This window comes from Microcaecilia unicolor, chromosome 5, assembly GCF_901765095.1.
Source record: "Microcaecilia unicolor chromosome 5, aMicUni1.1, whole genome shotgun sequence".
Taxonomy (NCBI): Eukaryota; Metazoa; Chordata; class Amphibia; order Gymnophiona; family Siphonopidae; genus Microcaecilia; species Microcaecilia unicolor.
In genome coordinates, this window is record NC_044035.1 from 178,132,126 (window position 1) to 178,145,785 (window position 13,660).

General features: G+C 43.3%; 1 protein-coding gene across 2 annotated transcripts in view; it reads left to right on the forward strand.

The window, feature by feature from the left end:
• The first annotated feature begins 763 nt into the window (after window positions 1-763).
• The window catches only part of AARS1 (alanyl-tRNA synthetase 1), a 91,274-nt gene continuing 78,377 nt past the window's right edge, over window positions 764-13,660 (forward strand). Inside the window, exons 1-5 of one of the 2 annotated variants that reach the window (XM_030203615.1) lie at window positions 764-800; window positions 3,331-3,494; window positions 5,704-5,892; window positions 7,258-7,403; window positions 13,070-13,261. In XM_030203615.1, coding sequence (XP_030059475.1) covers window positions 3,351-3,494; window positions 5,704-5,892; window positions 7,258-7,403; window positions 13,070-13,261 — 671 coding nt within the window. In that variant the 5' untranslated portion in view covers window positions 764-800; window positions 3,331-3,350. The other variant, XM_030203614.1, reaches the window with a different exon arrangement.

Here is a 13,660-nt window from a genome sequence, read left to right on the forward strand (position 1 = left end):
CCATCAATAGGCACAAAACATGAGGTTGTTCTGGTGGTCAGTAGTATTCATAGTATCCAGCGTTCCACTCCTTCAGAAGGGGGCAGAGAGAGGGAGAAGATGCTGGATGGAAGAGGGCAGAGAGAGGGAGAAGATGCTGGATGGAAGGGGCAGAGGTGGATGTAAGGAGCAGAGAGATGAAGATGTTGGAAGGGGGCAGAAAGAGGGAGAAGATGCTGGATTAAAGAAGGGAGAGAGAGAGGACAGACGCTGGATGGAAGGGGCAGAGAGAGGGGTAAATGCTGCCTGGAAGGGGTAGAGATAGAGGGCATATGCTGGATGGAATGGAGCATTGAGTAGAAATGCTGGATGAAAGACTGCACAGAGGGTGAAGGTGCTCGATGGAAGAAGGGGGGGGGGGGGAGAGGACAGGCACTAGTTGGAGTCAGGGTGCAGAGAGAGAGGGCTGATGCTGGATGGAAGGGAAAAAATTAAGAGGACAGAGCTAGTGAGAGACTGAAGAATAAGAGAAAGTGGAATAGGAGAGCCGGTGTGTGAGTGAGAGTTGAAAAGGTTCAGTGGCGTGCAGTCACACAGAGCATTCAAGGGATTAGCACTATCATAACCTGATTGTACTGGCGCGCGTGTGTGGCGACCTCGCAACACGTGGAGCTCGCCACACACATGCGCCCAAGGAAAGCGAAGGGGGTGTGTGTGACTGACTGACTGGTGAATGAATCTTGTTGCATCAGCCCGGGCTGAGAGCAAATGCGCCTGCGCTGAATTAGTGACGGGAGGAAGTGGTACTTAGACAACCCTGGGTAGGTGGTGATCACCGAGAGGCTTATACTCTACGGGAACCACGCAAGGACTGTTCCCGTCCAGTTCTCTGTTTCCAATTTGCCTTTGAGATCGCCTGCGAGGCTGCAACAGAACCTGCAGCTGTTCTTCTTGAGTCCCGCCCTCCTCTGATGCTGTTTCCGGCGGCAAGCGGGACGCCTCAGAGAAGTTGTGACATATACGGGACGCCAGAGAAGAAAGCTGTGGGATTGTTGGTGGGCGACCTTAGGTATGAGTTGGTTAGAATGGAGGTCTTATGGAAAGGTGCTGGATCGAGTAGAGAGGGAGACATGCTAGACCAAGGAGAGTGGAAGGGAGAGGGAGAGACCGGTCTTCGAATGCGTGTGCGGACGGAGAGATGCTTGGAGAGTGTGAGGGCATCCGAATACGTGTGACTTGGTATCTTTTGTAATCGCTACTTATTTTTTTGTTTTATCTGATATGGGTGCGGAGAAGAGGGATAATACAACACTCTCTGTATCGTTCTACATAGCTGGTTGTGTGCGATAAATTATGGGATCGGTAGTTATTGTGTTCTTCTAACGATGATTTCTGGTAGAAATAAAAATGAAGGGGATTCGTTTTACATAAAGATATAGATGACGTTACATAGTAACGTAGTAGATGACGGCAGATAAAGACCTGTACGTTCCATCCAGTCTGCACAACCAGATAAACCTTGCCATTTTCAGGGCATGGACTGTAGAAATATGCCTGGCACATCCTTGTCCTAAAATTTCAATAGTTTGTGATCAAAGCCCCTGAAAAACTCCTCTCCAACCCATCCAAATCTGTTCAGTCATGATCAAGTAACAAACTGTAGAAGTCTGTCTGGCACTGGCTTTGCTTCCCAGATGCTAGTGGTGCCACCTAAATGCGTGCCTATTGTACTGTCAAATTCTGTAGTGAGTTCTTATCCTCTACCACCAAGGTTGCCATTTTCTTTGAGGGTGTGAATGTCACCAGCAGCTGTAGGATTTGATTTGTAAAGAGCAGGACTTGGGAGTGATTGTGTTTGACGACCTTAAAGCTTTCAAACAGGTAGAAAAAGCGACGGCCAAAGCCAGAAGGATGCTTGGGTGCAAAAAGAGAGGCATGCCCAGCAGGAAAAAGGAAGTGATAGTGCCGTTGTATAAGTCTCTGGTGAGGCCTCATTTGGAGTACTGCATGCAGTTCTGGAGACCATACCTACGGAAAGATATGAACAGGATGGAGTCGGTCTAGAGGGCGGCTACAAAATTAGTAAGCGGTCTTGAATGCAAAAAATTATAGGGACAGGCTTATGAACCTCATCATGTATACACTGGAAGAGAGGAGGGAGAGAGGAGACGTGATAGAAACGTTTAAGTATCTCAAGGGCATTTATGTAAAGGGAGAGAGCCTTTTTCAAATGAAGGAGAGCTCTGGAATGAGGGGGCATACGACAAAGTTGAGAGGGAATAGGCTTAGGAGCAACCTGAGGAAGTATTATTTCACAGAAAGGGTGGTGGAGGCATGGAATGGCCTCCCGGTGGAGGTGCTGTAGTCAAGGACTGTTCCAGAGTTTAAAAGGCATGGGATAAGCATGTGGGATCACTTAGGAACAGGAAGAATTAGGGGTTACAGAGGATGGGCAGACTGGATGGGTCATATGGCCTTTATCTGCAGTCATGTTTCTATGTTTCTATTTTATGTCTGTAGAATAGGTAGAAAGGGTCAAGTTGTAGTTAATTCCATTCTTTTGGACTAATCTATCTATAATTAACTTTTGAGAGTTATTTATTTATTTAAATTGTATTTCTTAAACACTTTATATTTAACATCACACTACCCAAAGTGATGTACATGACCAAACATACAAAACATACAAAACTTAACCCCCCTTCTCCCCCCCCTAAAAATCTATAGCTGCACCATTCCTAGCCAGCTATATTCTTCACCAGCCTCACCCTTCCCACATATGCATTAATTTTTTCCTGCTTTCCATACCTCCTCCCACAAATTCAGATGCACCTCCAGTACTTCTCAAAACAAAGGGTCATACCTATTTCTTCTGTTAGGGTGAGCCTTTATCCAGCAGCTGTGCAACACCAGTCCATCATATTTGTTTATTTAGCCCATCCTCCTGAGAGCGCCCAGCACAGGTTACAGAATTATATTCATAATATAATAAAACAATATAACATACAACAAAATAAAATTAATGGGTTCTAGCCTGACAATTTCAACTCAAATTGCTAGGTTAAAACAAGTAAGTTTTAACAGCCTTACAAAATCCCAAAAGATCATTAATAGATCCACAGAGGGTGGAACCTTGTTCCACAACCGGGTCATAAAATAGTGTACTCATTCTCAAGCTTACTCTTAACTTATATTAGGCTAATGAGTGTAATTTTCAAGAACTAGTCAGATATATTGACTAGTAAAAATGTATCGCATACAACTTACATGCTAACATTTTTTTTGTTTAAGTTCAGTTAACTGGTCATAAAATAAAACTCGGAGACTTACGTTTTGCTTTTTTCCCTTTAGCTCTGCATGCTTGTTTCATCATGGATGTCACTTTAACCGCCAGCCAGATTCGGCAGAAGTTCATTGATTTCTTCAAGGATAACAAGCATACTTATGTTCATTCATCAGCTACTGTCCCGCTGGATGATCCTACACTACTGTTTGCTAATGCTGGCATGAACCAGGTAGGACTTTGCTCTCTTCCTTCACCGTTCACAGACATGGCAGCACAGAGTACAGCACTGACAGTTTAGATTTTCAAATATACATCCTGGCTAGATTGCTAATACAGGAAAAGTGGTGATTCCAGTCAGAATATAATATTTATTCTCTGAGGACAATCAAGCCAGATGTATTCTCACAGTTGGATGGTGTCATCTGATGGAGCCCAGTGCGGATACTGACCAGCGAGAAGATTGTAGAAGTTTCGAGTAGCGTCCCACCACGCATGTGCTGGTACCTTTCCACTTGACGTACAAGTGCAGGTTGCTCAGTCTTTGTTTTTACACGAAGTAGGAAAGATGTTCTTTGAGGTCTCCCATTGGTGCTTTTTTCTGTGCTTTTGCAGTGCCTTCCCATGTGGATATTTTTGTCTCATTTCGTCTTTTCTTTGTCTTTAATTTCACTTTTTATTTTCCCTCTTAGTTCTTAGTGTTTTCAGCCCTTCAAATTTTTTTCTTTTTTGCGGCTCAATAGGCCCGCTTAGGCCTGAGCATTGACCTCGATTTGGGCTCTGCCTCTTCTTGTAGTCCAAAGTTGAGGAATTTAAATTGGCCGCAATTCTTTTCAAACAGTGCACCCATTGTAATCGGGTGATTTCGGTAATGTACCTACACTCTTGGTGCATCGGGTGCTTTGGGCCTAACCATGAGCCTAGCTCGTGTTAGCTCTGTTTGAAAATGCAGTTGAGGATACAGAATGCACGCAGGTCCAAAAGTAGAGAATTTTTGGCTCATCGAAGGTCGATCCATCAACATTGGTACTGGAAGCATCAACCTTGATGGCTGCTAAAATTTCAACAGCCACTGGGAGTGCACTGGCATTGATGTGGTCTCCACCTCTTGACATCAGGTGCTGAAAGTAGGCCCTGGGACCGGTCAGCATTGGACCTGACACCAAGGGTGCATATGGGTTTGATGCCTTCCTCGGTACCGAAGGACTGCGATGCATTTGCTTATTGAACTTCTCTCAATGCTCAGCATCGGTCCGCTTAGCCGCATGATGCCGGGAACTCCAGGGCATCGTCAGTATCCGAGAAGCACCAGGAGGAGCACTCCCCCTCTTTGGTAGAGGTGCCAGTGTGCAGGTCTCTTAGCAGCCAAGTTCCCGTTTCTGGTTTGGCACCGTCATCTCAGCCTGCCTCTGTTCCGGCTCCCACACCTTTGCCGATGCCTTCCTTCAATGAGCCATACTGCAGTTGCAATCTGCTAAGGCATCGATGGCGCTTGCTCCAACTGTGGTTCAGCCCCACATTCCTGATCCATTTAAGTGGCATACTGGACCGGATCAAGGAGGCCCACCTGACTATAAAACCCAGCAAATGTCAGATGAGAATGGCAGAAGTGCAATATTTAGGGCACAGAGAGGAAGGTGGACAGCTGAAGCCTGAACCAGCTAAGGTGGAAGCTATACAAGACTGGCCTACTGCCCAAACTAAAAAGCAAGTATTGGCCTTTCTGGGAACAGCAGGGTATTACAGGAAGTTTGTGCCTCACTACAGCACTATAGCCAAACCCCTGACCGACTTGACTAAAAAGAGACTACCCCGAATCGTTACCTGTTTGCCGGATTATGAAGCGGCCTTCCAAAAATTAAAGACAGCATTAGCTACCAATCCAGTACTAGCTGCACCTGATTACCAGCAAAGGCAAGTTTCAGAAGCTCGAACTTCTTCTCCCATAGAAATGTGTTGAGAATTTTTTTGGAGGGGGGATGGGCAGGGGGGCTTAATTTGCTACAACTCTTGATTTGGCCTATTTTCAAACTCATTATGTCTCTTACCACTTTTTTCCACATGCCATTTTGTTACATTTTTGGAAACGTATTTTTCCCCTAGATAGACACTTTTGTATATTTCCTTCAAACTTCCATTGAGTTGTACAGAAGAAAAAGCAGAAAGGGTGGTATGTCATGGTAAAAGCAACAAATGGTTATTTGTAGGGGTGGACCAGGAAACTGCGATGTGAAAATAGTTCAAAACCTTCCTCGAGAGTTCAGCAAGCTATAGGGGTTTGTGGTCAGAGATTGATAGAAATCTGATAAAGTGCATGTTTATGACCCAATTTTATTTTTGCTGTTTCACTTACTTTCTTCTGTTTCAGCCCTGAGTCCATAGTGCTTCTGTTTTGCATCAATATTTTACCCTTTCCTTATACATGTTTTTATTTCCTGTAGTTCAAACCTATTTTCTTGAATACCATCGATCCTTCCCACCCGATGGCTAAGCTGAATCGTGCAGCAAACACACAGAAGTGTATCCGTGCGGGAGGCAAGCACAATGACCTGGATGATGTGGGAAAGGATGTTTACCACCATACTTTCTTTGAGATGCTCGGCTCCTGGTCCTTCGGTGACTATTTCAAGGTTAGGAAAGCCCTAGAAAAATATGTTTCTTTTCTTTTTCTTTTGTATGCCTTTGTGATCATCGTAGCTGTGTTTTAACATACTTCCATAAGAAAACAGAATTGTGCTTCTTTGTTTTTTCCAGTCTGCACTGCTTGTGATGATTTTTCTTCATTTAAACACATTAGTCTGCATTATAACCTCAAAGTGAGAGGGGAGGGACATCAGACCTTGACTTAATTTACATATATATTGATGTTTATCACTTCAGCTGACTTAAGATCACATCTTACTGACTTTCCTTAGTTTTACTTCCCGAAGTGATTGCCTTTATGCGGGCAACCTTAGAAAAAATGCACTTAAATGTAAAGATGCTGGAAAAGTATACACGCAAATCTTATACTGTTCGTGGGGTACTTTTTCAGTGTATGTACTGAAGTGCATATTTTTGAAAATAAAAAAATATCTTTCCATGTTAATATACTCATGTCCCAGTGACTTTCTAATATGCAGATCAGTGGCGTAGCTACGTGGGGCCTGAGGGGGCCGGGGCCCCCGCAGATTCACCCCAGGACCCCCCTCCCGGCGAACCCGCCGCCGCCTACCTTTACTTTTGCTGGCGGGGGATCCCACTCCCCGCCAGCCGACATCTTCTCAGTCCTTCCTGCTCTTCAGTTTGTTTGCTGACGTCCTGCACGTAATTGTACGTGCGGGACGTCAGACTCAGAGAACAGTTCTGTTCTCTGAGTCTGACGTCCTGCACGTACAACGTGCAGGACGTCAGCAAACAAATTGAAGAGCAGGAAACGACTGAGAAGAAGACGTCGGCTGGCGGGGAGTGGGATCCCCTGCCAGCAAAAGTAAAGGTAGGCTGCAGCGGCGGCGGGTTCGTGGCGGGAGGGGAGGGCGGCAATGTCGGCGGTGGGGGGGCGGTGCCGGGGGGAGGGCTAAAATGTGCCCCCTCCCCCCGGGCTCTGGACCCCTCCCCCACGGAAGGCTGGCTACACCCCTGATGCAGATACAGTTACGCACATACTGGATTTATGGGCAGAATTATAGCCATGTGTGTGATAAGTAATTTTCAAAAACACTATTGCTGTGCATAAAGCTCTTGTTATAAATGCAGAAATTCCTTTGAAATTTGCTGTCAGCATGTTTTTATTGTTATTGATAAAAATTTGTCAAGCTTCAGATGTGCTTTCTTATTCCTATAATCAGACAATTGACTGTCATGAGCAGAATGAAAAACGTTTCATAGGTGATAGGTGTGTACTTTGTGTTGGTGAGAAAAGTGGGTCAGCCTTGCATTCTTGAACTTAAGAATAAGGTGATCTTGATCTGTCTGTGTGTGAGTTGGCTAACTGTATTTGATTTTTTTGTTTTCAGGAACTGGCTTGTAAACTGGCTCTGGACCTGCTAACCAAGGAGTTTGGCATTAACATAGAACGTCTCTACGTCACTTATTTTGGAGGAGACAAGGGTGCCGGTTTGGACCCAGACCTTGAATGCAAGCAGATTTGGCTGAATTTAGGGTAAGATTATAGCGTAAATTGGTATGGTTTGATTGGGTTTCATCAAAAGTTGATTTAAGTATCTCATGATGCAGTAAATTAATAGTGTGCTGTGCTGGTAAAAAAAGGTGTGCTGACCAGAAAAAACAGAGTGTGTTTACACTGTATTTATTTATTGCATTTGTGTCCCACATTTTCCCACCTATTTGCAGGCTCAATGTGGCTTACATAGAGGCATATTTTCAAAGCACTTACTTACAAAGTTCCATAGTAACCTATGGAGCTTTGTAAGCTAAGTGCTTTGAAAATAAGCCCCATAATAACCGTGAAGGCGATAACCAATTCCGGTGTAACAGATACATAGTGACATTGTAGGAGATTTATGAGTGATAGACACATCAGGGAATAAGGAGGAAGGGTTGAGGTGTGACCAGATCGAGTATTAGTTTCGTTGTGTTGCAGGATCGAGGCATTTAGGTTGGGTCATTAGGGTATGCCTTTTTAAATGAATTAGTTTTTAGTGATTTATAAAAGTTTGATAGGTCATGGGTTGTTTTCAAGACGTTTGATAGTGCGTTCCATAATTGCGTGCTTATAAAGGAGAAGCTGGATGCATACGTTGATTTATATTTGAGTCCTTTGCAGCTTGGGTGGTGGAGGTTGAGGTATGTGCGTGTAGATCTTGTAGTGTTTCTGGCTGGTCAGTCATGTATCCCATGGCCTCGCTGTAGATGATTTTGTGCACTAGTGTGCAGATTTTGAAGGCAATACAGTCTTTGATCAGGAGCCATGTTTTTCGCATAGAAGTTTGGCGCTTTCGTATCTCGTTTTTCCAAAAATAAGTCTGGCTGCGGTGTTTTGAGCGGTTTGGAATTTCTTTATGATTTGTTCTTTGCATCCCGCATAGATTGCATTACAATAGTCTAGGTGGCTTAGAGTCATTGATTGTACCAGGTTGCAGAATGTTGCCCTCGGGAAGAAAGGTTTTATTCGTTTGAGTTTCCACATTGATTGGAACATTTTCTTTGTTGTAGTTTTCGATTTGGCTTTCTAGCGTGAGGTTTCGGTCGATGGTAACTCCAAGAATTTTTAGGCTGTCAGAAACAGGGAGGGTGTAGTCTGGGGTGTTGATATTGTTGAGTTTGTTCGTGTTGTATTGGGATGTGAGGATGAGATGGTGTGTTTTCTCTGCATTTAGTTTTAGTTGGAATGCATCCGTCCATGAGTTCATGATTTGCAGGCTGAATTTGGTTTTATTGGTGATTTCTATTGGGTCGTGTTTGATGGGGATATATATCATGACATCATCTGGGTATATGTAGGGGTTAAGTCCTTGTTTGGATAGGGATGTGGCTAATGGGGTCATCATTAGGTTGAACAGGATCGGTGCATATCATAGTGCACATCATAGTGTTATTTATTATATTGGCCATAGGTAATGTAATGGTATTCGTGTAACACAGGAGGAAATATTGGGGACCTTGTTCTTCTAAATAAAACTAGTGCATGTGCCTTTTAATTTAGTAAAGCTGTTTGTGTGATATTACACAGATTGATTTCAGTATAGAGGACCATCCAAGATAGTGGTGAGCTTAGTCTTTTAAATGTTCTTAATTTGCAATATTGGTAGGTCAAAATTTGTTTGCTAGAAACCTTGGCAAGTAGGGGTGACTTGAATACCAAAATATTTAAACCCTTGTCTTGCCTGTCTGAACTCTGCAAGACACTGAGGAACAAATGCTTTGGACCAATTGAAAAACATTCAAACTTTGTCAAATTTATGTTGTACCCCAGTACAAAGATGTAGTGGTCTAGATAGGTGAAAAGTGGTGAGACTGATTTGTATTACCAGAGTAACTATAATACTACACCTGCATACAAAATAATCTTATATGCCCACCCTTAGAAAACTGAAATCGCAGGAGGATGCCTTAACCATTTGAGAAAATGACTTCAATGCTAAATTGAACAATAGAACAAAAATAAGCGGGTATACGCCATAAGAACATTCAGACCGAAGGTCAGTCAAGCCCAGTATCCTGTTTCCAACAGTGACCAATCTAGGTCACTATTACTTGGGAAAATCTACTGCTTATTTCTAGGATAAGCAGCATAAGATCTGTTTTACTGTTTTGGGATTTTCCCAAGTCCATCTTAATAATGGCGCATGGACTTTTCTTTTAGGAAGCGATCCAAACTTTTTTTTTTTCTTTTTTTTTAAAAATCCTGCTAAACTAACTGCTTTTACCATTTACTGGCAATGAATTTGATGTTGAATGAAGAAATATTTTCTCCGGTTTGTTTTAAATGTACTACTTAGTAGCTTCATAGTGTGCCTCCTAGTATTCTTGGAAAGAGTGAACGAGCGATTCACATCTACCCATTCCACTACACTCAGTATTTTTGTAGACCTCTATCATATCTCCCCTCACCCGTCTCTTCTTCAAGCTGAAGAGCCCTAGCCACTTCAGCATTTCCTCAAAGGGAAGTTTGTCACATCCCCTTTATCCTTTTCATCGCCCTTTTTTGTGCCTTTTCTATTTCTGCTATATCTTTTTTGAGATGCGGTGACCAGAATTGCACACAGTATTTGAGGTGCGGTTACACCATGGAGCGATGCAAAGGCATTATGACATTCTCATCCTTGTTTTCCATTCCTTTCCTAATATTTTCTAACATTCTGTTTGCTTAACTGCTGCTGTACACTGAGCAAAGGGTTTCAGCATATCGTCAACGATGACACCTAGATCCTCTTCCTGGGTGGTGACTCCTAATGTGGAAACTGCATCGCGTAGCTATGGTTTAGGTTCCTCTTTCCTACATGCATTATTTTGCACTTGTGTCAAGTGGACCAATTTTAAAGGTCGTCCCCACCTCACCATCTCAGATTTTGATGAAATTTGGTACATAGTTTCTTTATGATGATAAACTAAGCTGTGCAAAATTTTAATTCAAAAGACTAAACATTGGAGGTTCTAGGGGACCTCAAGTAAAGGGTTGCAAAATGTCACCTGAGCAAAAATGACATTTTGGGTCAACTTCCAGAAGCTGTAAAACTGGAAGTTTTAGTAGTACAAGGGGGATATTTGGAGAACCTGCACTACTTTTAGGGCTTAATGAACTGGCAAAACCCCATGTTCCTAGTCCTCTTACATTTTGAATGGTTTAGGCTCAAACTTTGCCAAAAAAATGGCAAAAATCAATTTACAGCAATGTTGAGGCTGCTGTAGTTTCTAAACTAGTTGGCCTTTCAGGTTGAATTTTGGTAGGTGTACTAAATGCACGGCTGTAATGAGGCATTCCAATTTGCAGCACTTTCCTTCAAGTGGTTGGCCATCTTTCGTTTCGATAATACGGTTGGGGCCAGCCAAATGTCAGAGATGGCCGGCCTCGGTTTTCGCCGATAATGGAAACCGAGGCCGTCCATCTCAAACCCGGCCAAATCCGAGGCATTTGGTCGTGAGAGGAGCCAGCATTTGTAGTGCACTGGTCCCCCTGACATGTCAGGACACCAACCGGGCACCCTAGGGGGCACTTCTAAAAATTAAAAAAAAATTTAAATAGCTCCCAGGTGCATAGCTCCCTTACCTTGGGTGCTGAGCCCCCCCCCCCCCCAAATCCTCCCAAAACCCACTCCCCACAACTCTACACCATTACCATAGCCCTTATGGGTGAAGGGGGGCACCTACATGTGGGTACAGTGGGTTTTGGTGGGGGGGGGTTTGGAGGGCTCCCATTTACCACCACAAGTGTAACAGGTAGGGGGGGATGGGCCTGGGTCCCACCTTCCTGAAGTGCACTGCACCCACTAAATACTGCTCCAGGGACCTGCATACTGCTGTCAGGGAGCTGGGTATAACATTAGAGGCTGGCAAAAATATATATATTTTTTGGGGGGTGGGGGGGTGGGAGGGGGTTGGTGACCACTGGGGGAGTAAGGGGAGGTCATCCCCAATTTCCTCCAGTGGTCAGTTGGGGCACCTTTTTGAAGCTTGGTCCTGAATAAAAAAAGGACCAAGTGAAGCTGGCGAAATGCTCGCCAGGGCCGTCTTTCTTTTTTCCATTATCGGGCGAAGTTCTTCGTCGAGTCCGTTTTTAACCAATAAACCACTTGTTTTTGTAACAACATTGGCCTACCCCCTTTTTCTTTTTGTTTGTATTATAAAAGAATATTCAATATACCACCTCCTATCTAAACTCCCCTCCTGTACCTGCAAACAACCCCCCCCCCCCCCCCCAGGACCCACACTGTCCTCTGCTGCCCAATCCTCAGAAAAGCAACACATCAACAGCACCCACCTCAGGTGAATGTCGGATGTTATTCAGCGTTCGAAGAAAAAGTAATATAGGTCCCAGAAAGTATAACTAAAACTGTCACATCTCCATTATATTCAGGAATGTAGAGAACACTAGATAAAGTACCCAAATAGAGAGTCCACAACTTAAGAAAACTCTTCTTTGCCTTAGGGTGTCTTATAGTTCTTAATCCATCTGGCGTCAGCAGTATGTCTCTCCATAAGCAGAATTCATGCATCTGATTCCTCCATTGCATAAATATAGGGGGGCATGTTCCTTAATCCATTGTAATAAAAAGCATAATTTTACAGTCAAGGTAGGTTTACATAGGAACAAAATGGAGACCTGTGTGCCCTCCCCTATATAGTCCATATTATCTAGAAGACAACATTGTGGAGTGGCCTCCCACTTGTGTGCATATGACCAAGATGTACCCACAAGGATCTCCAGAACTGACTGACTGAGCTCGCAATCCCATATGCATTGTTTATGCATCCACTGTGCCACATTTAAGAGAAGTCCCATCTGACGGGAGACCCATCTCTTTAACTTGAAATGGATGACTGTAGATGTGCATTAGGAACTTATAACGCAGTTCTTGGAGTTGGATGCTCTCCGCCAGTTTAGGACCCTCTTTCAAACTGGCCATGAAATCATCCATGGAATATGGCCCGAAGACACATAATTTATCCAATATTGCAGATAATTTGGTTATTCCCCTCCCCCCCGACGTATCTGAAATCAATCATAATAGTGGCCCACCAGGCCTTTGTGGACTGCCAGGAGGGGCCAATGCTTTAATGTATCTATTAATTTAAATGCTAGCATTTAATTCTGCCGCTGGTGAAAATAGACTTGTTTGTGTTTTACACAGATGGCACAATTTAACTAGGAGACTTGAGACAAAGTTCACTTTGTTTTTCAATTTCATTTTCTGGACATATATGTAGAGGAGTGTGGTAGCCGTGTTAGTCCACTCTTAAGGTTATCAATAGAAATCAAACAAAATAAAACATGGAAAAGAAAATAAGATGATACCTTTTTTTATTGGACATAACTTAATACATTTCTTGATTAGCTTTCGAAGGTTGCCCTTCTTCGTCAGACGAAGAAGGGCAACCTTCGAAAGCTAATCAAGAAATGTATTAAGTTATGTCCAATAAAAAAGGTATCATCTTATTTTCTTTTCCATGTTTTATTTTGTTTGATTTCTATTGATAACCTGGACATATATGGAAAGAATTCAGTATGTGTAAAGTAAGGATAAAAGATTGGTTATTGTAATTATTTCTCACATAAGAACAAATATTGAGGATTTGGTATTGAGCTCTCTGTTAGGCTCTCATGATAGCAGGATGTCTGATAATACTGTAACACTGTTTCCTTTACAGCCTGCCTGAGGGCAGAATCCTGCCTGGAAGCATGAAGGATAACTTCTGGGAGATGGGGGACACAGGGCCTTGTGGACCTTGTAGTGAGATACATTTTGACCGAATTGGAGGTAGAGATGCGGCACACCTTGTCAATATGGATGATCCAAATGTGCTTGAGATTTGGAACTTGGTGTTCATTCAGTTCAACAGGTGAGTTGCCCCTGCTTGCTATTTGCATCAAACGTTAGCAGATTCCTGGCTGAAACTTTATTATAACAGATATCAAGCCTGCTTTGTTTTCAGCTAGATAGAATAATGTGTAATGTGACTTGCTGTCAGGTTGTGACTAGAACAATTCTATTTTCCTTCACAAGTAAGTGAATCTGACGCATAAATGAGCCTTTCAGTTTCTCTTTTCCCATAACAGGATTTAGGCAGACTCAGGTTTGCAAGAGTGTTGTGCATTCACCATAGGCGTCAGAAGTGGGGATGCAAGGTTTGCTGTGGCTGCATCAAAACTTTCAAGCATCAGCCACCTTTTATCTGCCCAGCACTGTTAAATCACTTGCAGGGCGACAGGAGCTTGTCTTTCCTCTGCTGCTGCTCTTC